This window comes from Elgaria multicarinata, chromosome 17, assembly GCF_023053635.1.
Source record: "Elgaria multicarinata webbii isolate HBS135686 ecotype San Diego chromosome 17, rElgMul1.1.pri, whole genome shotgun sequence".
Lineage (NCBI taxonomy): Eukaryota > Metazoa > Chordata > Lepidosauria > Squamata > Anguidae > Elgaria > Elgaria multicarinata.
Genome location: NC_086187.1, coordinates 19,537,933 through 19,565,740, shown reverse-complemented (window position 1 = coordinate 19,565,740; position 27,808 = coordinate 19,537,933). Strand labels below are relative to the sequence as shown.

Genomic DNA, 27,808 nt, shown 5'->3' with positions numbered 1-27,808 from the left:
TCACAAATAAACTTCAGCTGCATTTCTAGCCACATTTACTTGGAAATATGTCTCTTTGGGCTCAGTGGGATTTGCTTCTCAATAAACACAGACAGGATCAGGCTGCAAGTTCCACAATGATTTATAAAAGACCATATATTATAAATGGTTTTAGAAATGGCTTCTTCATTAGAACAGAGCAGCTGTCTTTGAATGTTACATTAACGTTTTAGTGTTGTGAAGATAAGTCTGTGTGAGCCTTGGGCTCATGTGCTCCCCATCCTCCTCCCTCCCTCCCACCACCCTGGCACAGCTGCATGGAGAAATTTGGAAGTTTTTGCTTCCATTTTAGCAGGCAAACTGCATCTTAACTAAAATAAGCCAAGTTGAAAACATGGTTTATGAAGCTGGCTTGTTTCAATACACGACCCAGTGCAGATGACATACTAGGCCATGAGGGTTAAGCATTTTGAGCTAAACGTTATGGCTTAGCATGTCATGTGAACCATTCCTAACTATGGTGTTTACATAACCACGATTTAAACATACTCACTAACCATTTACTGCAAAGAGTTAGCAACCTAACCATGGCTTAGCATGTTGTCTGAACAGGCCGAAACATAGTTAAGATTAACCACAGTTTAGAGTTTGGACATAACACTAAACTGTCATTAGTAAAAAAATAGAGGCGATGGTAAGGGGAGAGGATTCAAGCCCAAGGCTTGCACAGGCTCATCCTTGTAATGCTAAAATGTAGTTTTCCATTATGTGCAAACTCAGTCAGTGTCACCAGTTGTGCCCACCAGATCTTTCTAGGGGCAGATCTACACCAAGCAGGATATGACACTTTGAAAACAGTTTGAAAACAGTATCTGGAGTGTGTCCTGGGCCCCAACGGTTGTCACTACTGTTATAAACCATTTTAAAGCAGTAGTGTAGATCCTGCCTAGAAGGGTGAGTTTTTATTTTGAGTTCATGAACACTGTTGCCCGCAATCACGTACTGTTTAGACATTGCTGTTTAGATATATACCCTGAAACAAATCCTTTGAGGGTAAAATTAAATGATACAGCTAACAGAATTTATATCCATCTTAACACCATGCCAAAGAAAAGTAAACAACAATTCAATTTCCACAAGAGTATTTCATGCACTCAGTGATCTAGATTGCTGCCTATGAAAGTTCAGCCCATAGCAAGTAACTTGTCTCTAACACTTGGCACTGCTACTGACCAAAATGGTTAGTCTTCTGGCATTCCCATTTTCTTTTTCTACATACTTTATAATCTTCCTTTCCAGTCATATCACACACATACACACACACACACACACACACACTTTTGCTGCTTACTAAATTGAAGCGTTCTTTCTCCGTATGCAGGGAAGAAAAGGAGGAGCTGCAATCCTATCCACATGTAAGTAGGCTTAAGCTCATAGATCCCAATAAAACTAAGCAGACACAGTGTGGAGTTCAGCTATTATTCCTGTGGTCTCCGCTTTAAAATGGTAAAACGTTTAGGAAAACGTTAAAAACAAAGTTAAACATGCTTACCTTAAGGCTTGTACAAGATTGAGATCAGCAAACTCATGGAGTTCAACAAAAGCCTGAAGTACTTTAATATTAAAGTCATCCCTGTGAAAGAAAAAGTAAAATGGCAGCAGCAATTAATTTCATTTTTCAGATGTTTTTTAGTCTTCCCATTTCCAAGGCTGCAAAGAGAGTGTGGGCAGCCTCATCAATAACACGTGAACCAATGGTCCCTGTCCTGTCTCTCAATTAGTTTCTATGTGTGTTTGTGTTGAACTGGGACTCCCAGCTGTCAGGATTTGGTGCTTTACCTCCTGGTCCCCAGCACCCACTGGGGACCGGGAGGTAATGACTGAATGACTGACACACTGAGCTCTGGGCTTTGATGGTGCCTTCTAGGCTACTGCACTAGTCCAATTATGGCATGTACTGGGTACAGTCCAAGCAGATTGAACAAAGAGGCAAGGTTGTAGTGTGTCATATTCCAACACTGTCATGCCTAATAAAGTCATAAACACACTGAAAAAGAGGCATGGGTCTTGAATCTGATGATACTTAAGTAAGTCTGCAATTGTGGAGTGACCATCCACGCAAGAAGGGCAGCAAGGCGTTGGTGGAAAGGTCAAATAATCAAATAAATAAGTAAACAAATAAGGTTTGGCAGGGTCTGGTCAATGTCCAATTTGAGGTAGTCGTTCACCTTTAATTTCTTTAAGAAATTATCTTAATGTCAGATGACCTAAGAAGAGCATTTATGCTGAAAGTGGCAGGATAATACTACTACAATAATAATAATGCATGGATTACTCCAGGCAGTTTGGGATCCAACTTCTTCTGGCTTGCTTTCAAACAGGATGCCCACCAGTACAATTTGCAAGTAGTCACCTGCAGGCCCTAAGGACTGTCTCCTTCTGCAGGGGATATCAATTGATCCTATATCTGGAGTTGAGCCAAATCTGAACTACGTTTGCCGGAAATCACCTATAGGGGAGGGGAAAGTGATGCAAGCAACTTGTATGTGCAGGCATTTTTCCTTCCCAGAGGCAATTAAGGAAAACCTGTGCACACAAAATGCTCAAGATTGCAGACTTCAACATTAAAAGTTGAAAAAGTCTAATGAGCCTGGGCTTCAGCTTCTTGTCATGTTTTCAAACCTAGCACTACAATTATGAGGACTAGAAATCTTCTTTTCTTTAAATCAAACTGAACATCCGAGGGCTCTAATAAAAGCCAGTGAGACCATAAATTGCTAATTTAAAGCTGTGCAGCAGAAGGACGTTGATACATTTACGATTTTAGTAAATGTTTTGAATTTTATCCTTCAACACAATGTACAATCCTCTAAGGAAAATGTAAACTCATATGAGGTTGTGAACTAAACCTATATTGTGATATTCACTTTTAATTTTTTTTAAAAGAATAATGAAATTGATAATAAAACTAAGGTGATCTTTCTGAGTCAGCACCATTCTGAATTTCAGCACCATTAAACACATCTGAAGCTCTGCAATCCTTAGGGTGTGTTTGAAACTCATCATTAAATGAAAATGCTGCAGATCAGCTTCTGCCTCCACAACGGGTAGGCGGATTTCTACAACGAACGGTTGCCTGAATCGCCTCTTAAGTGTACAAAACAAACCTTTTCAAGTATTTTAATTAATACATTGAAAATCCCACTCATTAAATAGGATGTGAGCAAGTTGCTGTTGTATAAATACTACGGGAGCGCTTGCCAAAGGGAAATAAGTAGATCAACACATCAAAAGCAGTGTTTTTAGCCTGAACAGAAATAGTCAAAGAAAGTAATTAATGTTCCTTAGCAAATAAGAAAAAATCCTTTGGGGAAATACCTTTAGGTTTTGCTCTAGGTTGTACAGTATACTACCTATTTGGTCCTGTAGAAGAAGCAGGTGGTAAAATCAACACAGCTCAAGTGCAGCTCACACTAAGAACACCGTAGTATTAGGTACTTTTGCACTTAAGCACACACCAATATAAGGGCATTTGCAAGATTCCCAACTATTTTTTAAAGTTAAAGAATAAAAAGAAAATGGTGGTGGTGCCACTGGTGTAATGATCCATTAAGTTCATGGTGTGACCACTGTGTGGCTCCCAGACCTACAGCTAGAGACCGGGACAGAATTTTAGATGGGGGTTTGAAGCCGAGGACTTATATGTAAGCTCAGCCACAGGCTCTTTGGATTACGCTCAGCAAATAACTAGCTCTTAGACTCAGCTCATCTGTAAAACAGGAATAAACAGTGACCACACTGGTTGGGAAGATGAAAAAAAGAAAAATGTTGCCTGCCTGCAATATAGCTTTAAAGTTATACAACGTATATATTAACATTTCCTGGTTTGAATTTCCCATCTCATACAACCAAATTATATCTCTGCATATGGACTATTTTACACTTCTGCATTGCAAGCCGATACTCCCTAAAGACAGATGGGCATGGGAGAATGTCTTTTAGATGTATTTTTAGCATACATATAGACATTTAACCAATGGCAGAAATGCTGAGAAAACATGTGGAAAATTCTCCGACACTAAATAGCTTGCTAAAGATAATATACACTTGGCTAAAACTTCTCTCGCCTGAGCTAATATAACCATTCACGAGTGGTGCAACATAATCCTAAATTGGCTAATAATTAGGACTTTAGTTACACTAATCTTCCAGGGCCAAAACCTCATACAAGTGCTTCTTATTATGTAGTCCAACTAAATTCAACATTTCACTGAAAGAATAAGGGCTTACTCAGAGCAAAACTACTGAGTGCCTCTGTCTAGCTTTGGCTGATTTGCCAGTTGCACCCTTTCCTGAAGAAGCTGGAACTGGTCACAGTGACGCATGCCTCAGTCACTTCCCATTTAGACTACTATAATACACTCTATGGGGGACTGCCATTGGAGAGTGTTCAGAAACTGCAGCTATAGCAAAATGAGGCAGCGAGGCTGCTTTCTAGTACGCACTTCATAGACAATAACTTATATCAATTACACTCACTCCCAATTTGTTTCCAGGCCCAATTCAACGTGATAGTTGTTACCTATGAAGCCCTAAATGGCTTGGGGCCAGGGCTTTGTCCATTTTCCTCTGCTGCCCCTTACGCCTGGAACGCTCTTCCAGAACATCTGAGATCCACAAGTTCAATCGCAGCTTTTAAAGCTCAGCTAAAAACTTTTCTTTTTCCTAAAGCTTTTAAAACTTGATGTTGTTTGGACTTTACACTGTTAGTTTTACCCTACCCTGTGCCTGTTTACCCTACCCAGTGCCTGTTTACATTCTCTTCCCCTCCTTATTGCTTTACTATGATTTTATTAGATTGTAAGCCTATGCGGCAGGGTCTTGCGATTTACTGTTTTACTCTGTACAGCACCATGTACATTGATGGTGCTATATAAATAAATAAATAAATAAATAAATAAATAAATAAATAAATAATAATAATAAAGATCACCTTCTCAACTAGGAACCTCTTGTATTTAGCAATATGAAATGCGCTTGGGTCTGTTTTCTTAGGCTCACAGATTTTAAAGTAGTTATAGTGGTTTTAAGTGTATATGTATATTGTATGTTTTTGTGGTTTTTAAGTTTTGCATATTGTTTTTAAGTGTCTTAATATTATGTAAACTGCCCAGAGAGCTCCGGCTATGGGGCAGTATACAAATGGAGTAATTAATAAAATAAATAATTGTATGTCCCTGTTTTATGTACCATTACTGTAAAAGGTGATGGTGGTGGGAACATAGGACAGGGTCTGTCTTGGGGCAGCCCTGTGATTACAGAACTCCCTTCATAGGGAGGTTAGAATAGTCCCTTCATTGCTCAGTTTCTGGTGAGCAGTAAAGACGTGTTTCTTCTGCCCAGCACTTGCCAGTCTTTAGTAAGGGGTTAAAGCGGGTTGAAGATTTTTGAAGGTTTCATTTGCTGTTTTTCTCAATCCTTTGTTGTTGTTTAGATTGTTCAAATATCTGTTTTGTGCACTGCCTTGAGGGGCTTATGGCCAAAAGTTGGACTATAAATATTTTAAAGAAATAAAAGACTAACCCTACAACTTCAAGGCCTGAAAGTCGTTGCATAATGTTTGCCTCTTGAGTTACAGAAGAGATTCTGTAACTAACTAACTAACTCTTTAAATACTTAAAAGGTTGTCACACAGAGGAGGGCCAGGATCTCTTCTCGATCATCCCAGAGTGCAGGACACGGCTCAAGTTACAGGACGCCAGATTTCAGCTGGACATCAGGAAAAGCTTCCTGACTGTTAGAGCAGTACAACAAAGGAACCAGTTACCTAGGGAGGTTGTGGGCTCTCCCACACTAGAGGCAGCTGGACAACCATCTGTCAGGTATGCTTTAGGGTGGATTCCTGCACTGAGAGGGGGGTTGGACTCGATGGCCTTATAGGCCCCTTCCAACTCTACTATTCTATGATTCTATGATTCTAAGCCTTGGTAATGGTGCATGCATTCTATTGTGGTGGAACCCGAAACCACGGGTTCCTGTGGTTCGCTGAGTGGTGGTCACAGACTTTCAAGACTCAATTTCTCTTTCCTTAGAAGATTTATTACAAGCAGCCTGCAGCGCTGCAAGGTGACAGTCTCAGAAGACCTGAGGAACTGCCCAACAATTTCAGGAAAGGTTGACATATTTATAGGGTCAGTTCCCCTTAGATACAATGGCAGAACTTTCCCACCAATCATAATACAGCTCTGAAACACAACAACCAATGAGAAGCCAAGCATTTAGGCATGTACAGAGTTTGAATGCTTCTCTGACTAGAAGATACTACATTGCCACAGGAAAAACATCTCTATCTGTTACTTTCTCGGTTATCTTGCCTTGCAGACATCCTCCACCCTCTGACTGCCGGGGTGGACACCGCCTGTTTTGTCACACAGTTTCAGCATCAACTTAATTCTAAAAGCAATTGCAGCGTTAAAAATAAGTTTTAAAAGAACAGGAAGCCATGAACTTTATGGTTTATATAGCTAAGGATTATAGGCCATTTTCCTATACCTAGGGGCATAGTAAAAGAACCAGCTTGATTTCCTCGACACTATTCAAAGCCTCTTTCCTTGCTTGTCCAGTGTTGCACAGACAGTGACAGCTGGGCTTTAAATAGCCTATGTGATATCCACATGGCAAACCTAGCCTTGAGACAAACATGGGCTGCATTTGTTCACCATGTAATCAGTAAAGATGTGAGCAAAGGAGCAAATGAAACTGAAATAAACACATATTCTTCTCTTGTTTATCCCTACCTCTATCTCTCTCACCTTCCTCTGTTGTCTCTCCTGTGTCTAATTTTAGATTGTGAACTTTTCGGAATGGGGATCTGATCTATTGTACTCTGTAATGCACCATAAACATCGATGACTTTAATAATAAAAGTTATAACCACAAATAAGACTATAGTGAAGACTGTGCCAGATTTTGCAAAGCAAATATTACCACTGAACCCTCATGAAAATGGCGATTTGCTCAAATGTTTGCCTTAATATAGGACAGTTTCTTTAGTGTGAAAGTATCTTTCTGGCTCCATGTGAAACACATAAAGAGATCTGATCCTCAAAGCCATATCAACTGCATATTAAAGAGAGAAACCTTCTCACTGCGTGCTGAGTAGATTCTCAGCTGTAGCATTAGGGACTATCCAAAAGTACACCACATTCGGGCAATCCAATCCTATGCATATTTACTCAGAAGGAAGTTCTGCTGTGTTCAATGAGGCTTACTCCTATGGACACTTTCCTGGGAACAAGCGCAGTTAAACAAAAGACTACAGAGGAGGGACAAAGGAAGAGAAGAGGAAGTGGGAGGAACAATTAGCAGATGGGGAATTACAAAAGAACGAATTAATTTTCATTGTGTGGCCAAAAGGACTGCATTCCAACCGGAAGAGAAAACGGAAGTAAACGTTGTAATAGGTACGTGTGCCCCGCTACGTTTAAAATCGTTAGATAATATTATGTTCACTGACTGTAAAAAGGACGTTTTATATACCAGTGTAGATCTGCCCCTGGTGTCTTAAGCCATATTTGGCGACCTTTTACAAAACCAAAGTCAGTGGTGAGAATAGCTTCAGATTGTTCATATATGTTTTTAGAAGGTGAACCTGTTTTCCATTTTAATTGCTGTAGCAATGTATTATATAAAAAAATAAACCCCTGTAAAACAAAACAAAACAAGATTTGGGCCTCTATCCTGAAAATGTGTACTCTAGTAAATCATTCTCAAGTGCCTTAGCTATGGTTTTTGAGGAACAGCACAAACACAGCACGGTATATTTTATATAACTTCCAGCTGCCTACATTAAAAACAAGAAAACCGTATTTCTAAGAAACACTAAAATGCTATGTTGGATTTTCGCCCCTGCCCCTGCCCCCCCCCCCAAAGAGCTCCAGAATAGCTACCCCTCCAGTATGAATTATGGCTTTTATTTCTGCAATTTTATGAATGCAGCAGAGCTTGTGAACGATGTCCCATATTTTTGTCTTCAACAAGCATTACATCACAATAAGGCATCTGGTTTCTATTAAGACACTCTCAATGCTTGCCAGAGTCTGTACTATTTTCAGGCACGTATCAGGGAGGAGGTGTGTGTGTGTGTGTGTGTGTGTGTGTGTGTTTGTGTTGAGCCTGAAACTGTTTGCAGACTGGGGAAATCCAGATGAAATTGGATAAACAAGCTCTCAATACCGTTTAAGGTGGCAACCTACATGATGCACTAATTACAGCTAATCCATTTTGATTTTATATTTTTAAAACCATGTTTGCAATCAGAATAGCTTTCTGTTCATATTAAAACCCAGAAGATGCAGCTCTTCCCCTGCTGAAGAGCTTGTCTAAGCTACCCATTACCACCCATGGCATGTTCAAAGAAGACAACACTAAACAGAGAAAAAATAACTATTATTAAGGCAGGCAGTACTCTTGCTGATTGCTAATAATTACGTAACCAACTGTCTCCTAAGATTAGCAAACTCCTCTTTTCTGGTCTCAATGTTAAATACCACATACAGTTGTCAAGATCTAATTCTGAAACTTCCCAAGATAAGCATCACTAAACCCAAACATATAATTATAGTAAATATATAACATAATGCATGTGTTTATATTATTGACAAACATTTCCTCAACCCAGAGAAGAATGTGTGAAGATACACTGGTACTGAAAGTCTCTGCTTACCTTTCACCGAGATAATCTCCAATTACGGTTTTATTTAGCCCTTCCCCTTTATAAAGGAACTGTGCAATGTCCTCAGGAGTATTCTGCAAGAGGTCATTTTCTATGAGAAACTGGATTCCCTAAGAAGCAAAAGGAGGAGGAAAAGAATATTAAGATATGCAATTATTATATCTACTTCATAGAACAGGAGTTTACATATATTTGGTACATACAGTCTATAACAGAGTTTTCCAAACTGTGTGTCGCGACACGTTAGTGTGTCAGCTGCAGTGTGTAGGTGTGTCACGTGAACGTAACGAGAAACCTCTAAGTCTATGTGAAATAAGCAATACCAACTTGCATGCATTTTTACGCAGCAAAGGTGCCAATTAGTATGGTGTACTAGTATATTCTCCTTGTGTCGTATCCGTGTATGCACACTACGGTCGAGGAATCACACAGGTACTGCGCGTGCGCAGTATGCATAATCGGGGCGACACAGCTGAAGTGACGCATTCGAGAAATTCCATGGGTCCAGTTTTTGGACAGAACACCGTCTCAACCGCCGCTCGATCGCAGCTCGACAAAATTGGTTCAATGTGAAAAGTCTTGGATATGGATGTTATTATCTTGCAAATCATATATTCTTAAAAATATAAATGAAAGGTTTTCATGAGATATGTTGTGTCCCCATACATTTCGTTATTACAATTTATGTATGTGTCCGTATCTCTTATAAGGGGTTAGTTTAACCTCCGGTTTGCTAGTAAAACTGAATTACTGTGTCGCGAAATGATGCAGGTCTAAAAAGTTTGGAAAGCTTTTTAGCTTTCCAGACATGAAAAGTTTGGAAAGCTCTGGTCTATAGTGTATCGTACTTGTGGCAGTGAAGGCTCATCACAAACAGGGGCATGTATGGTGCGCAGTTAGGGATGGAGGGGTGCCAAAATACCAGGATGTTTTACGAAGCACCAGCATTTATCATCCTGCACAATAACCTTTTTCCTTGTTTCTTTCTCACAACTGAGATCAGGTAATGGGAGACTTTTAAGCCAGGGCCCCCAGGCCAAATCTGGCTCTCCATGGATCTTTGGGCTGAAAGCGGTTCTGCACCCCTGTTTTAAACAAATAACTGCAATGGCTATAGACTAAATAGTTGAATGCAAATAGAATGTTTTAAATTCTTCAAGTACTGATCTATTGACCTACACTGTACTGCTTTCGTCGCCAGCTGAAGACCTTTTTATTCTCTCAGTATTTTAACACTTAATTTTAACTTAAATTTAAATTTTACTGTTCTAACTCTGTATTTTAATCTTATATCAATTTTGTCACGTGGTTTTATCCTGGTTGTGCCTTTTATACTGTATTTTGTAATTGTGCTTTTAACCTGTTGGTTGTTTTATTATGGTTTTAATTTTTGTGAACCGCCCAGAGAGCTTCGGCTATTGGGCGGTGTAGAAATGTAATAAATAAATAAATAAATAAAATAAATAAATATTTAAGAAAATGTACGTGTATTACAAAATAATAATAGAGAGTCCACAGCTCAGGGGCAGAACACAAGCTTCAGACATATATGATAGTCATAAGAACATAAGAAGAGCAATGCTGGATCAGACCAAGGGTCCATCTAGTCCAGCACTATGTTCACACAGTGGCCAACCAGCTGTCAACCAGGAAACCCTCAAGTAGGACTCGGATTCAATCCCTCTTATCTCCAGTTAAAAGATATCAGGTAATAAATGATGGGAAATATTTCTACCTGAGACCTTGGGAAACTGCTGCCAGTCAATACACACCAATGATCTGATAAGGAAGGTAGCTTTGTATATTCATATCCAATTTGTATTCCCCCCCACACACACCATTTTTAATTACTGCCTCTTCTCTCTCTTTTTCTTTTCTGTTTGTTCATATTTATTAGATGCAGGTATATTTTGGGCAATCACTTAGTGCTTGTAGTTTGTTCAATTTTTTTTTTTTTACAGAAGTTATAATAAACAAACAGAAAAGATACAAGTTATTATTAACTCTTCCATGTTTGCCCTTGGGATGCAAATTGCAGAGATAATCTGCTCATGAAAGATCATGCCATTCTTAAGGACTTGACGGAGGGCATAATCTGGGAAACATCATTATAAACAGAAAGAAAAAGAGATAACACCATGTAATTACAACTGAACCATCGGATAAAAACAATAGTCACAATAACAAGAACAATAGCAACTAATAGTAGTGTTAGCTTCCAGTGCATTTTAATATCTGGAAAATTATATAGGGTCTAAAAAATAATGTACTAGGCCGTTATCTAACTCATGCCTTTATTTTAACTAAAGTTATAGTCTGCAAGCCCCACTGACCGCAACGGGGTGCCTCTGAATAAACATACATAGGAAAGCAATATAAAATTAAGAAATGAGCTATATATAATGGGCTGGAAGAGCAATAAGACTAAAACATGATTAGGCAGTGTGACCTTGTTTGCACTTAACGGCGGCATTCAGTGGCACCTCTAGGGTTAATCAGCCCATCATTTGCGGGAATGAATGCCATGTGCGAGCCACATCCAGTTTGCAACAAGCTAGGAACTCTCCATAATTCTCAGTGTGATGTCCAAACACAGACATTTTGGGTTGTTTGTAGGTTAAACAATCCAAAGTTAACCCATGAGTGTGGGTTAGCATGTTGTGTGAATCTAGTCACAGTCGGTTGGCACACAGGACAGGGCCTCCTCAGCAGCAACATCAAGGCTGTAAAATGCTCTTTCTTGAGAAGCTCAATGGGCTAAAAGCTAAAACAGAAGGAGCCAAACGGTCAAAACATACTTATTCACCAGGCTTTGCTACTGCTTTAATTTTGCATCCTGCTACTTCAAATGATTTAATTTTGCTCTGGTTCTTCATCTCTCAGTCTTTTTGTATTTTATTGAGATTTTATCGTAAAAGTTTTTGATTTATATTTTAAATGCCTTGGGGTTTCTTGCAGCTGAAAGGCAGGATTTAAATCTTCTAAATAAATAATTAATAAATGGTTCAATAAGAGGCGTACATTCTCAGGTACAGAAAAGCATCCTACCTTCTTTGGATCCATGTTGAATTTTTTTCTTCCCATAGCAATTTGCTTATTTCTCTGTGTGGATTTACTATTCATTTGGAAGGGGAGAAAGAAAAAGGAAAAAAATATTACACAGAAATAGCTAGTTAGCATCTTTAATATTTACATTAGTGGCATGTTTATCCTACATAGCCAAAATAAATGCTGTACATTCACTCCTGCAGTGTATGAGACATATTTACATCAGAAAGCAATTCAAAGCAACTTTTACTTGATTTTAGGTTTTTATAAATTATATTTAAACACTCTAACAAATACCACAGCAAGGGCATTAAAGAGGATAATATGTGTGGTTTTAACACACAAACCAGCTAAACTGGATTATTTCAATCCAAGCCAATGATGGTGCAATCCTTTGAGCTGCGGTACTGGCAAATAAATGTCCAGGTCTGCTACACTCAGCACAATATCACAGTCTATGGTATTGTAGTGGCTGAATGAGCCAAGCAAGGACATTGTGCCAGAGAAGCCGTGGGAGTCTTCTGCACTATGCCAGCAGCATCGCACAAAGCTGTTTTACAGATCAGACTTCAAGAGACAAGATTGTGTGGCAGAACTGATGATAACTGCACAGCATCCTCAAGGCATGTCAGCCACTACTAATCCAGATGCACAAGAGCAACACAGCATTGGGTAGAAAACTTCTATAGCAAATGATAGACAGCATAGCAAGATAGATTCATCCCTATCTGCCAAAATCAGGATGCCACATAATTACTTTGCTGTCCAACACTTTGTGTCTATAGGATCAGGATACATGCCCCACTGATTTCAGTAGACCAGACAGCAACATTCTCATGTTGATTCCAATGGGTCTTAAGCACAATTAACATAGTCTGGATCCAACCCAATGTGTTTTTAAACAGTGTTTAAACATAATAAAAAAAATCTGATTACAAGATGATAGGCTTGTATCCATGCTTTTGTGCAAGCACACAGCACATCTGCATCAAGCAATTTTGGCTGATTTTTCATTTAAGAGGTAAGACAGACAAGATCAAGGTGTCAGCTTTCGTAGACTAGCTCTGTATCTAGGTTATTTCTGCAAATTCTTAAATAAATAGTAGAAGAAACAGGTTGCTGCTTTTCCATAAAGCACCTAAGTGGCACGGTCAACTTACCTTTCCTCTACACTTGTCAAGTTATCAATTTCCGTCATAACCTCTGCTATTTCAAATTTTAGCCGCTGCCAAAAGAAGAAAAGAATGTAAGTTTTTGTGAACCGCCCAGAGAGCTTTGGCTATTGGGCGGCATAAAAATGTAATAAATAAATAAATAAATAAAGTTAACGTTAAACAGATTTTCCAAAAAGCACACAATTTCATTGGGTTGGGGCCTTCCTTTCTCTTTGAATTTCAAAACTGAACCCACTTATCACAAAAGTTTGTTCTTGCGTATTTACCTGCAGTGTCACGTTATTCACACATCACCATAGAATCATAGAATAGTAGAGTTGGAAGGGTCCTAAAAGGCCATCGAGTCCACCCCCCCTGCTCAATGCAGGAATCCACCCTACAGCATACTTGACAGATGGTTGTCCAGCTGCCTCTTGAATGCATGACATTTATTTGTTATTATTTTTGTTTTGCTTTTTTTTGTGGTTGCCAGCAGTAGGTACATCTTATCCTAATAGCAATTACTGGGGAAAAATCTCTTCTGATTGCGTTGAAAATCTATAGCGGTATTATACAACTCAATACACAGTGGCAAACTTCTGTATTTAAGGAAAATTATTACCTCAATATCATCAATTAATTCTTTTTTTCTACGACGAATATTTAAAAGCTCTTCTCTCTCCTCTACAGAAAGGTCGTCAGGCACTGGAAAGAAAAACGCACAATTATATATAATTGATTTAGGCTCTGGTACATCATGTTCTACCCATAAAAGCCTTGTTCATATCAATGTGTCTTGTGTCAATGAAGGACAGATTACATTCTTAGCGACCAGCCTTTGGGAGAAAAGCAGTGTGAGTCTAAAGAATTAGGATTTAATTAGAAAACGAAATGGTCTCTCAGGGCTTGAATAATCAATAACGGACAGTTTCACAGTACGAAAAGGAAACTGCCATTATTATTATTATTATTATTATTATTATTATTATTATTATTATTATTATATCAGTTTATGAGTTGGCCTGTAGCTGAAGCTCTCAAGGTGACATTCATAATAAAAGAAAAAACCATACTACCAATGAAAACCTCCCAATAATAATACACATTAAAGGTATTATTTTAAAAGCAGCAATAAAAAATCAGCATTTAAAAGAAATAAAGCTAAAAACAAAGAAGATAATTTTTGAATGCAGCAATATACACATTTAAAAAATGAAGCAAGCAGCAGTTTAGAAAGCCTGGGGAAATAAAAAGTTCTTGCCTAGCATTGAAAAGTCAACAAAATAGGTTCCAGGTAAACTCTCTAGGGAGGGCATTGCACAATTTCGGGGCCATCACAGAAAAGGCTCACTCACAATTGTGCGTTGCACTATTACATTTATTGCTTCAGTAATCAGAGAGTATTAAAGCATTCCCTCATCTTAGTTCTTTTGTTAACCTGTTTTATCTTCAATTATACCTCAAGTATGGCTACCTTGCTATTTAAGGCAACTCTACACATTAAAAGCTACAGGAATGCTTCTTGGTTTGATTGCATACACTGCAAAGGGATGTCAAAGGTAGTGCATGCATAGGCAAAAGGCTTGTACATATATTAAGCAGGTATATGATAACTTGAACCAGGCCAATGGCTGTGTTTGGGTGAAACGCTAAACTGCAGCATTACGTGCCCAATCCTGTTCTCCACTCCACACAACTCCAAGGAAAAGAGAAGTGTGTGCTTCCATTTTTAAGTAACTGCATTTTGTCTGAACCAGGAACTGTGATTAGTTTTAATTGTGGTTTATTCAAATAAGACAGGATCATAAACCATGGCGAAGTTGGTTGGTTTGGACCAACCACAGTTAAAACTAACCACAATTTGTCTCTGGTTCAAGCCAAAAACAGAAAGAAATGCTGCTTATCTCACACATTTCCATATTAAAAGAAACTCTTGTCATTTGCGGGAAATTTTCCTAATCTAACAGTCAACACCTTCAAGCTGTCTCATTTTTCCAAATATAATTCAACCCCATTAGTACTTAGCAAACAACTGTATTAGGACTTCTCAATGAGCCTGTATTATAGTAATTTGGAAACTGTTCGCTTAGTTGAAAAATGCTTACAATACAATCCTATGCAAATCTACTCAGAAGTAAGCCCAATGGAGTTCAATGGAACTTGTTCCCAGGTAAGTACCCTATTTCTTCGATTCTAAGACGCACTTTTTCCCCCATATAAACATCTCTAAAAATGGGGTGCGTCTTAGAATCGCGGGTGTGTCTTAGGTGTTTTTTTTCTGTTGGTGGTACTGAAATTAGTGTGCGTCTTACAATCGAAGAAATACGGTATGTATAAAATTGTTGCCTTAGTGAAGTGGGGGTGCTTGGTATAATCAGACGGCAGGACCGACATCCCCCGTAATGAAGCATGCTCTTTTAAAATAATAGATATCAGACAACACTATACTCAATTAAAATGCTTCTCATTAAGTTCCTTAACCGAGTAGGACTGTAATCTTAAATATACTACAGGGAAATACATTACTTTGTTGTATTATTTATATAATAGTGAACCCTGTGGAAGGAATAAAAGTGCAGAAAAGGCAGTATTTCAGATATGAGATTTTAATGGCACTTTCTTTAACAGAATTGAAGACATCACTATGATATATTTGTCATGTAGATTTACTGAAAACTTCACAGAAACTGAGGAAATAAGGCTCCTAAACTACACCACCCAAAGTCATCAGTAGCTCCAATATCCATTCCTGCTCTCATAAGTCAGTTCTACATGCCTTAAATCCACCAGATGTTTTGTGACGTGCTACTGAAGATGTGCTATCAGAATATTCCAGCATTCTCTTTTTCTTAAAGAAATGCTGAAATATACACTAGTACAGATTTCCACACAAGAATGTTGCCTCAAACATGAAATTATTTTCCAGTTGTCAAATTCCTGCCAACATTTCTGTAGTCCACTATTTTTAAGCAGGAAGTATATGAATGAGGAGGTCAAGGATGTCCTTTTAAAGAAAGAAAACAAGAGACTTCCTGCACTTGGCAATACACTGTTTCAGCTCAAATGACCAAACAGCTGAAGCATACCTTGATGTCATCATCGTTGTTACATAAGGAGTTTCCATTGCTGTTATCGCCAGAACTCACAAAAAGTTACTAGAACAAATGGAGTAGATTTGTTTCGATTTCATTCTAAGCCAGAAAATGCAAAATCTCTTAGGTAATTAGTGTTATCGGTAAACCAAACTGTTCACAATGAGGGCTATATTTTTATCTGGGCTTCAAAAAGTAGTAATGAACATATATTGAAAAAGGAAGGGCTAACGTCAGTAAAAGAAATCCTAATCAACTTTCCCAGAACTAATGACCTTTGCTTTACCTCTTCTCCTTTTTATTCAAGGGAATTTCCAACAGCAAAAGCATCGAACAAGCAACACACATAGCATGGACCTTGATGTATCTCCGCTTGCCCAATCTAACAATGCTTTTTTTTCTTTTTTTAAACAACTGCAGAATTGTGATGGAACTGAGGTACATACATTTTGAAAGTTACTTATTCCCAAAAATGTCCTAAACAGGGCTGAATAAATATTTCTAATCCTGCAATCCCAGTGTCAAATTTTAGATACCCAGGTGACCAGACAGTCTTCTAATCCCCCACCACCACCATCCAGCCTTGGCAAATTGGCTATTATTAAAAAGTGGCCATATGCTTGGTTAAACTATTTCTTAAGATTGTAGCCTACTATTGTCTACCCTAAGTTTTCCAAGGACCTTCTGCACACAAAGCTGTTCCCTGTAATGAAAGTTCATTGGTCTTTAAACAAAATCAAATTACCCCGCAGTGGGGTAGAACGAGATATTTAGGATTCTTTTGAGAAAGGGAATCTCAACAGCTTACACCGCAAGCCATTCAGAGGTGCCAGTAGTACATACATGATGTAACTCTAGAAGCAGTAACCAGGCTCCAAGCATAAAAAGGAAATCTAGCATTTTGGGAGGGTTTTTTTTGTTCCAAGTTCACATCTTTTATCTTAAGCAAAGCTTAGATCATTTTTGGCAGCCAACTGATGTCATAGGAAGTCTGGGGTGTGGGCCTTGCCTGGTAAGAACCCATGTTTGTTGACTAAAACACAAGAGCCAGGTCTCGTTAAATGGCTGAACAGCAGAACAAGAAAAATCCTTTAGATAATAAAAAACCAGAAACCAGGAAGCAACAACTAGTAATAAAGTCCAACCCTTCCTAAGGAGAGAGACCACCCTACAGCTGCTATTATTTCAGAAGCACTACGATTTGTGAATGGCAAAAATTCAATTATTTGTTTCTTTAAAACCACAGCCTTACCAATATTTTTAATCCTTCCATTCAGATTGACAGATGGGTCACCCTTTTCTAATCTTCCTTGAAGTTTAATCCATTCACCCTCATAAACAAAGCAAACCTATTTACACCAAGAGTCCATGTAGTCCATCATTTTGTTCACACAGTCACCAACCATCTGTTGACCAGGCACCCACAAGCAGTACACAAGTGCAACTGCAAAGTTCCAAGAAGTAATTTTTCATCCTTGTAATAGTATTATAAATCATGGATGGGGGTGGGGGTGGGATTCTTTATTAGGAGCCAATGTACTTCTTGGCAGCCCAAGTGCCAAAGAGATTTTTGTTTTGTTTTCAAAGACCCTTCACAGTTCCTGCGAAGAGATGAAAAGATTGTGATACCATCACCAAGTTTGATTCTTCTCAAGAGGTAGACTACAACTTGCATTGAAATTGAGATTTCAAGTATTCACATGGGACAATTAAAGAGTACAATCCCCAACAGTAAAGCTACCTCTCTGTAACTGGACATTTTCAGTTAAATACAGAACTGTTTCCCATTACAAACATTCTGTTTCTAAGATACATGTAGCCATTACAAAAATACCTATTTATTCCAATAAACCTTGTAAAATATTTCATGAGCGATATATTGGATGCATGGTCATTTGCAAGTTAAGACTTACTCTAAACACAGTTTTTAAAACACAATTGACTAGTCCAGTCCCTTCTTCCAAACAGTTTTTTCTCATGTCTACTATCCCACCCACCCACTCCAACGCATACTTTTTTCCTACTTAATCATGAGAATCTTTCCCAGCATTTATAAACAAAACTACCATTGCTTGTAAGTCCCTTAAAATTTCATAAAACACTTCATAAGATTGTAGATGTCTGGTCAGATTTCATTGTGATACATAATTTTTAAAATGCAGACAATCCCAACTAGCTATTTAACCAAATACTTCTTTACTTCCTGCATATGTGATTGTAACTTCTATGTACTTCAGTCCCATGAGGTTAAGATATTCTAAAATTTATGGCCCAGTCCTATAGGTCTCTCTCACATAAACCTAACATCCAAGACTGGTTGACTGCGACTTGCAGCAGTTCAACTCCAACAATCTACTTTTCAAACTGCTGCTATAGAGTTCAAAGCAAACCATGCATTTAAAATCCTTAGCAGAGTCAGCAATCCTCTGCACCGTTTTCCTTCTCACAGAGGAGAGCAGGAAATCATGTGTGTAAAGAGCTCCACAGAGCCTTTGGATGACAGCCACAGTGGACAGATGCTGTTAGTTACAAAGGACCTGACAAACACAGTCTTTTTTAAAAAAACAAAAACCCTCTGGAATCCCCTTCGAGCAAGCATTCTCATATTTTCCATCTTCAAATGGCCAGGCCCTTATAAGAGCCCTTTTTCCTGGACATGGAAACCCACTATACTGCACTGCTAGAATCTATACAAGTTCTCTGCCTTCCATCTCTGTATCAACTGCCCACACATCCAAATTCTTTCAACTTGGTTCACAGTATTACTTAAGATAGCTGCAATTTCCTCTAACTTTTTCCCACACTCTTCATACCCCATTCAGGGTTTGTGCAATATTTAGCAGCTGGGATGTTTTTCACCATCCCAGGAAAATCTACTTCATACACATACAACTCTAGCACAGGAGGAGAAAAATCTTAGCCTTTTTTAAAATCTTAAATTAGCTGCCCAAACAGGATTGGGATTGTGGCACATGGGGGAAGGGGGATTTACACTGTGAAAAGCCTCAGATGAAGGACTCCATATATATTATCATATTCAATTCTAGGAAAGATTACAACCCCGCAACTACTTAAAAACCCTGATCACAGGAAGGAATAGTTGAGGTACAAAGGAAATTTTAGTCTTAGCATAAAAGTCCATTCTCAGAGGTTCCAATATTTTTGGTACATCTGAATCCAAATACAAGCTTGGTATATTAATATATGGCAATAGTTCAAGATAATTCTCTTTAAATTGTAGGAAATGTGGTAAAATATTAAACAACACCCAGACTATCTTGTTGGATGCACAAGACCAACCTTCCCCTACCTGGGGTTCTCCAGGTATTTTGGACTTCAATTCCCATCAACTTTGGAATTGTAGTCCAAAGTATATGAGGCGCATATATGATATATGGGGCAGGCTGGACTAGACACTTTATCCTATAGGAAAGTCCATCTATTTGTTGCCAATTTAAGCACATGGGATCCTCAACCACAAAAATATTCAGAATGGCTCCACCTTGCCACAATTTTGCCTCAGTTGCAAAAACCTTCCCAACAGGTCCATCCCTTTTAATATGTATTGGATGACTGCTCTCGGCTGGCAAGATCTGTGCATACAGGGACTACAATCAACTGCAATTTGAGGTGCACAACTGCATCCAAGAAAGATTTGGAAATAGGATCAAAATGATAAGAGACCAATGTGCAGGTGCAGGTGATTGTGGGTGTCTGTCCAACTTTTTCCAAAGATAAGATTGATGCAAATACCTCATTTAGTTTCTTTGTAAAACTCCCTACCAACCTTTGATAATTCAATCACACCTTTCACTTAAATCTCCAACCAACTCTCTGGCTGGTTTCCTGCTTCTTATGCATTTATGTATTTAAAGAATTGTCATTGCGTTTTAGGCAATATGTCCTTCCAATTCTGTTTTTGCTAATCTTATTGTCAGCTTACATTGGTCTTGACATTGTGTTTGTGCTCCTTTCTATTTTGTTCATTGTGCAAAGCTTCCAACTTTTTTAAAAAAGGGAAGGAAAACTTTTATACCGTCTTTGTCTGTGCTCATTAACTATTAGCTATATTAACTATAAAGCACCCCTTGTATCATCCAGTGAGCCATCTTCTGTCACTCCAGAACATTCTAGACCAGAGGATGTTGCTTTACTGGACTTTTCAGACTCAAAGGGAACCCATCCAACCTGAAACAACTTTCATCACCACTCATGTCAGAGGACCCAGCAATTCCAGAATAAGGCAATGGCCCTTTAAGGAGGTGTGGGATTAATACTTTATGCCAACCTTCATAAAGCCTCAGGAGATCTTTGCATGTTGCAGAGGCAACAACTCTTCCTGAGTGAACTCCGGCTAGCATAGATCTGTCCAGGGTCCTAACAGACCCTGCCTTGTCTGACTCTAACTTGTAGTCCGGCTTCATCAGGCATGACTCTGCCTTGTCCTTCAGATCAGCTCCCCTGGGAACCTTGTGCTGAGCTAGATGGGACTATTTCAGTCCTAATCTGTGGTATGTGTTGTATTCCAGCAAAGCAAATAAAAATTCTTGTAGAACTTTGAAAGATTAAGAAATGTTATTGTGGCTTGAGCTTTCATGGGCCAAACCCCACTTTGCCAAATGCATGAAGTGGTAATCAAGTTAATTAACAAATATAAAATATTTGTAGTCTTAAAAATCACAGTTCAAATTGTTCCCTTGAGAACTTACTGGACATCATTAATGTTTATAATTGGATTGAGGGGACTAGCAATTCAAACTGAAGGAGGCCATAATAAGGGCTGGTGGAAAGTTTTCAAATTATCATTTAGACTAGAATTACCATTAATCTTGCACACAGCAGGATTCCTTCCACCAATGAGGCATCTAAAATGACATATTAAATTCAATTCTATTCATATGTGCATTTTTTTTGCTTATCTGGCACAAGTCTTTGAGCTGCGTCTGTAAACTTACTTAAGGCCAATTTTAAAGGAATGTCTTCTAGGCATGTGATGTTCTCCAGAACAATCACTTTAACTGGATACAAGCAAAACATATAGCACAGCAAAAACCTAATCTATATATGCAAACATCTCCATGGTTAGTCATGAGCTGAAAGTCAGAAGGCAGAATCCAAATGACGCTTTTGTCCTTACTGATTCCTTTCTGCCTCTCCAATTCTCTTCCACAAGTGGTGGGTCCTGCCAATTCTGTTGCACAAGCGGGACCCACCACTTACACAAGGGAGATTTAGCACTTCCTAGAGGAAGCCCCAAAATAAGCGGAAACGCTCATTTCTGAAAGGAGGTACATTGGCGAAGCCCCCTTATCTGAGCTCCGCTGACCTGCCTCCTTCCAGAAATGAACGTTTCTGCTCATTTCAGGCTGCCCCCAAAGACTAAATCTATATTGTTCAAGTGGTGGGGGCAGCTACCGCAAAAGAATTGGAAGAACGTAAGAGAATCAGTAGAGGCAAAAGAGCCCCGTTGGGTTCTGCCCAGATTTTAGAAAGCTGCAAAAATAATTCTAGTGATTTCTCAAGATAACAGATAGGTCCCTTCCCTTACTGAATGCACAACTCAGTAGTAGAGTACATGCTTGGCATTAAAAAAAAAAAGTTCCAGGTTCACCTGGAATCCACATTTACAGGGCTGGGAAAGACTCTTGTCTGAAACCTGAAGAACCATTGCCAGTTGGCGTAGAGCAGGGGTAGGCAACTTTATAGGGCTGTGGGAAGATCTGGCAATATGAGAAAACATCCTGGCCACCACTACAAAATGGTGTCCATGGAAAGCGTGGCAAAGGTCAAGTAATCTGCCAAAAAGATTGAGTATAAGGGAGAGATGGGGTCTGAGCATCAACACAACAAACTTCTCATTTGAACCCAGTTTTCAGCACTAGCAAAAATCTAGTTTCACAACAATCCCAACTGGAGGTAAGAAAAATGTGTAAATTAAAAAAGGGGGGAGGGGGAAGGACACCTCACGGGGCACCAAGAAAAGTGTCTGGGGGCGCATAGGTGCCCATGGGCACCGCATTGCCTACTTCCTGGTATAGACAATACTGAGGGGGATGGAGCAGTGATCTGTCTGACTCAATGTGAGGTAGCTCCCTATTTTCCACATCTGCCCCCCCCCGGCAACCGCCATTCCACTCTCATACACTGTCAATGGCAGCCTGCTCGGTTCCCACACCTGCCAATCCAGACTGCAGGTAGTAGCAAGCACAGGGCCAGCATGACAGGCAGGAGTTAAGGCACAACAGAATAAATAAAGCAACAGGCTTTTGAAGGTACCCACTTTGCCACCTTCCCCGCTCTTCTTGTTTAGCATGTTAAGTGCTGAAGTGAGCACAAGTGAGGAATTACTATGTGGGTGTGCTGTAACAAAACAAACCTGTATACAGCAGATGAGCTAGTATCACCACTGCCACCTCATATGTATTATTTAGTCCTGCCAAAATGTTAACAACTATTTATTTAGCATCAACATGCAATACTGGAAGGGGCAAAGGGTGCAGGGTGAGGACCAGGCTTTGCTTGATAAGAGAGCGTAATGGAAAGGGGGGAGTTAACTGTGAGCACAGCTCTCCTGAAGAACATTATGGACTTTAACGTTGCATAGCAAATGTTTATTTAGCTTTAACACAGAGATAAATGAACATTTACCTAGATGTTCCTTACTTCTCCTTAATTACCTCAGTGACACAAGCTCTCAAGCATTGAAAAATATGTATTTAAGCTAAGGTATAATGCATACTTTCTATTTTTGTCCACGCTTTTTCCATCACACACCATGACCTGCTAAGCAAACCTGTAATTACTGCATTCTACTGCATTTTTTCACAATAGTTTTTGTACTGTGAACATAAATGTTTTGAAATGGCTAGTCAAAGGAGAAAACTAAACACTCTCTTAAAACGGAAACAACAAAGAATCTTGTGTCACCTTAAGGACTAACAAATTTATTCTGCCATAAGCTTTCATGGACCATGTTCACTCTTTAAGGTGCCACAGAATTCTTCGTTATTTTTGCTGCAACAGAATAACTCTGGAAATTTTAAAAATGAAGTGATGGACTCAATTCCCACCCCCACCCCAAAAAAAGCTTTTTAGAAAGTTATGATGACCACACTGTTTCTGTAAACAGAGAAACCCTCTCATAAGCTTCCATTTCTGCATTGTTCTAAAATAACTTGTATTTTCATACCAAGTTTCTCTAAGTTCAGACAATATAATTTAATGATGGGACCACTTCCTGGAGTCATGTATTTAGCCCTTTTGAAGCATTCAGTATTCACAGATGTGTTCATTCTAACATCTGTCAAAGACCCAACATGTTCAGCTGCATGCACAGAGGGTACTCTTTCTCTCTACATACTATTGGGAACCTTCATAGTTGGGGGAGCTGCCCTGCCAGTCTGTGTACAGTATCTATAGATACTGAATGCATGAAAAGAGCTGTAGTCCTCCATGTATGAAGTGGTATTGTAGAGGTATGCCTGCATTCAAATCATCTATAAACTGGAAAGTATCCGCCACAGATCCACAAAGAGAGAACATATCTCAAGATGCTAGAAAATATTACTTTATTTATAATAAAGTCCAACACATTTTGGCCCTGATATATTTTTAAGGACCTTCTTCAGGTAACTGGAAGATCTGCCTCTTCAACTCACCTATCAGTTATTGAGTTGAAGAGACAGATCTTTCAGAGTTCTTTGATGGCAATTTGAAGGAACCTAAAAATATCAGGGCCGAAATGCATTGGGCTTTATTGTCTGTAAGAATTAATCATTTTGCTATGCAGAAGACTGCTTCAGACATAACAGTAAACCGTAGTTCAGCGCTACAGGAATCAGCTTAGCTTCTGATGGACTCAGGCCATAGCTAGACCAGGCCTATATCCCAGGATCGTCCCAGGATCATCCCTGTGCATCCAAATGACACACAGGGGATCCCAGGAACAGGCAGGGACGACCCCTCCATTTGCCTGGGATAATCCTTAGGTCTAGGTAAGGCCTCAGACATTGCTTCCTACTCCTACATGTAGCCGTAAGAAGCACAGACGCTTTTGCTTCCATTTTTCCTTTGCCACAGCTTGCCATGTTGTCCAAATCCAAACAAACTATGGTTACTCTTAACTGTGGATACTGGAAACAAAGCAACTTCAAATTGTAGTTTACGAAGCTGACTTGTTTCCACTAAAACAAACCACTGTTTAGGCTTTAGATAGCATACTAAACTATGGTTAATTTAAAACAGAAGCTTCTGACCTCCTTGTAGCCTCAATGGAGGAGCCTGGAAGGAAGCTAGACTTGTTCTCATAATGTTAAATCATAGTTAGCTTTAAGTCCAAATGCAGCTAAACTGTGACAAAAGCTTCCAAAGCCAACAGATTTGGGGATGAAAGGGGCAGTTCCTTGAAAAGTTTGTAAAGCACGCAATCTTTTACTTTCTAAAGATCAATTTCAGATCTCCTAGGTTAGCCATTGCTTGTCAAGTTTGTTATATCATGGCTCTGGATATAACAAAAGGAATATCAAAGTACACCTTATCAGCTTGAGGGCAAAAGCTACAACATACACAAGTAAACAACAAACTTTGCCTTGCAAAACAATACAACTAACAGTACACTGTGGGATATGGGAAGCTGGAAAGATCCTTTCAATATATTGGGACGAATACCAAAAAATAATAAGGAAAATTGCCTCCAGTGCTGTTCCACAAAGACATTGCCTAACAATTCAGAGCAATAACAGATAAGTTCGATAGCAGTTCTCAGGCTTCCCACTTGTGCAAGAGGTTGTGCAAGAACCGGTAAAAGTCAGCTTTATATGTTCCTACTCAAGTTATAGAACATGAAGGGTGGGAGACAATATAACCAATAGCACAAAGCACATTAGATACGCTTTTATCAAGCTGCCCAATATAAAGGCATCACACTGTAAATTATTATGAGGAAAATCATCAAATTCAATAGAGGCATATCAGAAAACACCCAACATCATCCAAAAGGAAACTTCAATAATATTGATGTTTGATATACGAACTCCATATGGGGGGAGGGGGATGAAAGTTGAAAACAAGGACACACTTTGGTCCTGTGCCAAGTTTCTCCTCTTGAAGACAAAGGGACAAAGAAAACGCAAATATTCCCATATCTGAACTCGTAAGATATGATCACCCCAAATGAATTTTTCATACTGAAGAGGAAATGGGGAGATAAAATGCTCTTTTTCATCCAGTTCCAATGTAAAATACCTCTGAGAGTATCCTAGCTGAGCTTCCTTTCTTCAGAAAAGCAAAGGATAAGAAAAAGAAAGGAAGAACATTTCAGCCATGAAAAGAGAAAATATCTTACAATAACGCAAGCATCAGCCAATAAGAAATTAGTAACACATGTTAGAGAAGGGGGTGGGATCCACTTCATGCTAAAATCAAATCAAAATCAAAACAAAACTCAGCTTCAGCTTTTGAAATTCCAAAAGAAAAAAGAAAAGAAAAAGAATTTGAGCTTAGCCAGAAACAGTGATTGGACATAGGAAGGCCTGAATTTCCTATAACACTGATTGATATTTATAATGCATCTCAGAGACAAAGAGGAATGTATCTTATTTATTTATTTATTCGCACAGCAAAATTTAAAGAACTGTGTGCTGCAACTGACACATGTTATTTTTTCATCTCAGTAAGCTGTCTGTAATCTGCTTCCCTCAGGAGTCCACTGTTTTCCATGACATCTTGTTTCTTCTTCTTATACTCCTTTCCCCAGATGCTTTTCCCTCTGTAGCTCAGAACTTTCACAATAGTCACATGTAAAACTAGAATATCCTCCAGTTGCCAGAGCCAAGTTCCATTTTATTAATTTAAAGGCCAATGAAAAACCCCTCTTCACAGTGGGTTTTTTAAAACAGCACAATTCTGTACATGTTTACACAGAAGTAAGCCCCACTGAGGACTGCACTCTTAATCTGACAATAGAAAGGAAACATAATCACTATTATTAATGACCTCTATAGTGGCAGTATATGACAGGTATTTCTCTTAAAAGCGATATGACATTATAAATGATAGTTTCTTCATACTATTTTACTCCTCTAGAGGCAATAGCAAAGGAATTAGGTGACACTTCCCTTTAAAATTATAGATTTATTTATTTATTTTATTACATTTATATACTGCCCCAGAAGCCGAAGCTCTCTGGGTGGTTTACAAAAGTTAAAAACAATGAACATTAAAAACAGATATACAAAAATTTAAAACCATCAAAAGCATAAAAACAATATCTATTTAAAAAATAATATCAATTTAAACAACTATTCTGGGGCCAATTAAAATATTTATTTTATAATTCATAAAATTTTATAATTTTATAATTTATTTTATATTTATAATTCTCAGTTTGAAGCCATGTATAAGAAAAAGCATAAAGATCACAGTTTTGATGGCACAATGACTCCTGCAATTGACCAAACCTAAAATGTACTGCAACATCTAATTAGTATTTAGGATGTGGCGTATTAATTGCTGTGCTAGCATAGCTTCACATAAACATGGCATTACGTAAGTATAACGACATCATTACACTGGAACTTCAAACGCAGATATAATGGTGCAATGATTGAGTACCAGGGTGCTGGGCTGTGATCTTTCCAAGGCAGACTTGGGGAGGTGGGAGCAGTCTAGTCAACACATCTTTTCGAGGAGTAGGGGGATAAACCAAAAACCAAAAATGGCATGCTGGCACTTTTGAGCATGCATGAGCTCTTTCATTAACATAGCAACCAGGAAGAAGAAAAGTGTTAGTGACTTGACCACACTACACATGGGAGTTTCAGCAGATAATCTTCCTGACGTATTTCTCTGGCCATGCTACTTCTGAAAGCGGTATTGTGATGTCTAGCCATTTAACAAGAACTTGATCATATTAAAACTAAATAATCAAGTTGTAGAATCCAAACAGAGGTTTCTTCTGGGAACACAAGGGAATCTGAGAATATAGCTATTAGAACATGATCTAAATAAAACTGAAGCTAATGTATATTTTTGGTAGAAAGTGTAAACAAGAAGTGAACATTTAAAAATAAAATCCTGTTCTTATGCATTTTAATGAATTAGCTAGCAAGTTGCTTTAAGGCGGTTGTGTTGGTACAAATGCTCTGATAAGGTGCTGTGTAATTTTCCATGATACACCAAATGGGTTCACATAAAACAGCTGGCACTGTTTCCATAGCAATTAATGGAAATTCAAAGTGACAATTTACATAGGCCCACACAAAACAATCACTTTACTCCCCATTAACACCCATTATCCCTGTAATTTTCCAAATCTGGAACATCTCAAGATGCAGCCAGAGATGGCAACAGAAACAGACGATCTGCCAACAAGGAAGAGAGAGTGAACTGTAGACCGCATTCTCCAGGTGTGTTGGACTATGATAACTGTCCTTTCCCAGCCAGCATGGTTGGGATGATGGCTGATAACACATCTGGAGGGCACCAGGTTGGAGAAAGCTGATGTAAATATTTCTTCCATTACTTCCTTGCTAGTTTACCATAAGGGTCCCCTTATGGTCCAGGGAGTTTCTCCACTGAAACCCTCTGGGTGGTTGAGAAACACATCCCTTTGCTCATTGTTAAAAACTCCCAAGAGAATGATGGAGAGCAGAAGTACTGAAAAGGAGGCTTTCCCATCTGGGGAAGGGTAGTCCCTCTTCCCACCAAAAGGGAATCTTAGGCCTTTGCTAAACCTACCTGATAATCCGGTGGTGAGGAGGGGAGAGCCCACGATGCAACTATCATGGGCTCTCGATGTAGTC

At 38.8% G+C, this 27,808-nt stretch overlaps 1 protein-coding gene across 1 annotated transcript in view; it reads right to left on the bottom strand.

Moving 5' to 3' along the window:
• CYTH3 (cytohesin 3) overlaps positions 1-27,808 on the bottom strand; it is a 69,219-nt gene that overhangs the window by 23,264 nt on the left and 18,147 nt on the right. The window contains exons 2-6 of the mRNA XM_063142937.1: positions 13,538-13,620; positions 12,922-12,986; positions 11,762-11,828; positions 8,705-8,823; positions 1,532-1,612 (exon numbers count right to left, since the gene is read on the bottom strand). Of these exons, the coding sequence (XP_062999007.1) occupies positions 1,532-1,612; positions 8,705-8,823; positions 11,762-11,828; positions 12,922-12,986; positions 13,538-13,620 (415 nt within the window). The remainder of the gene's footprint in view (positions 1-1,531; positions 1,613-8,704; positions 8,824-11,761; positions 11,829-12,921; positions 12,987-13,537; positions 13,621-27,808) is intronic.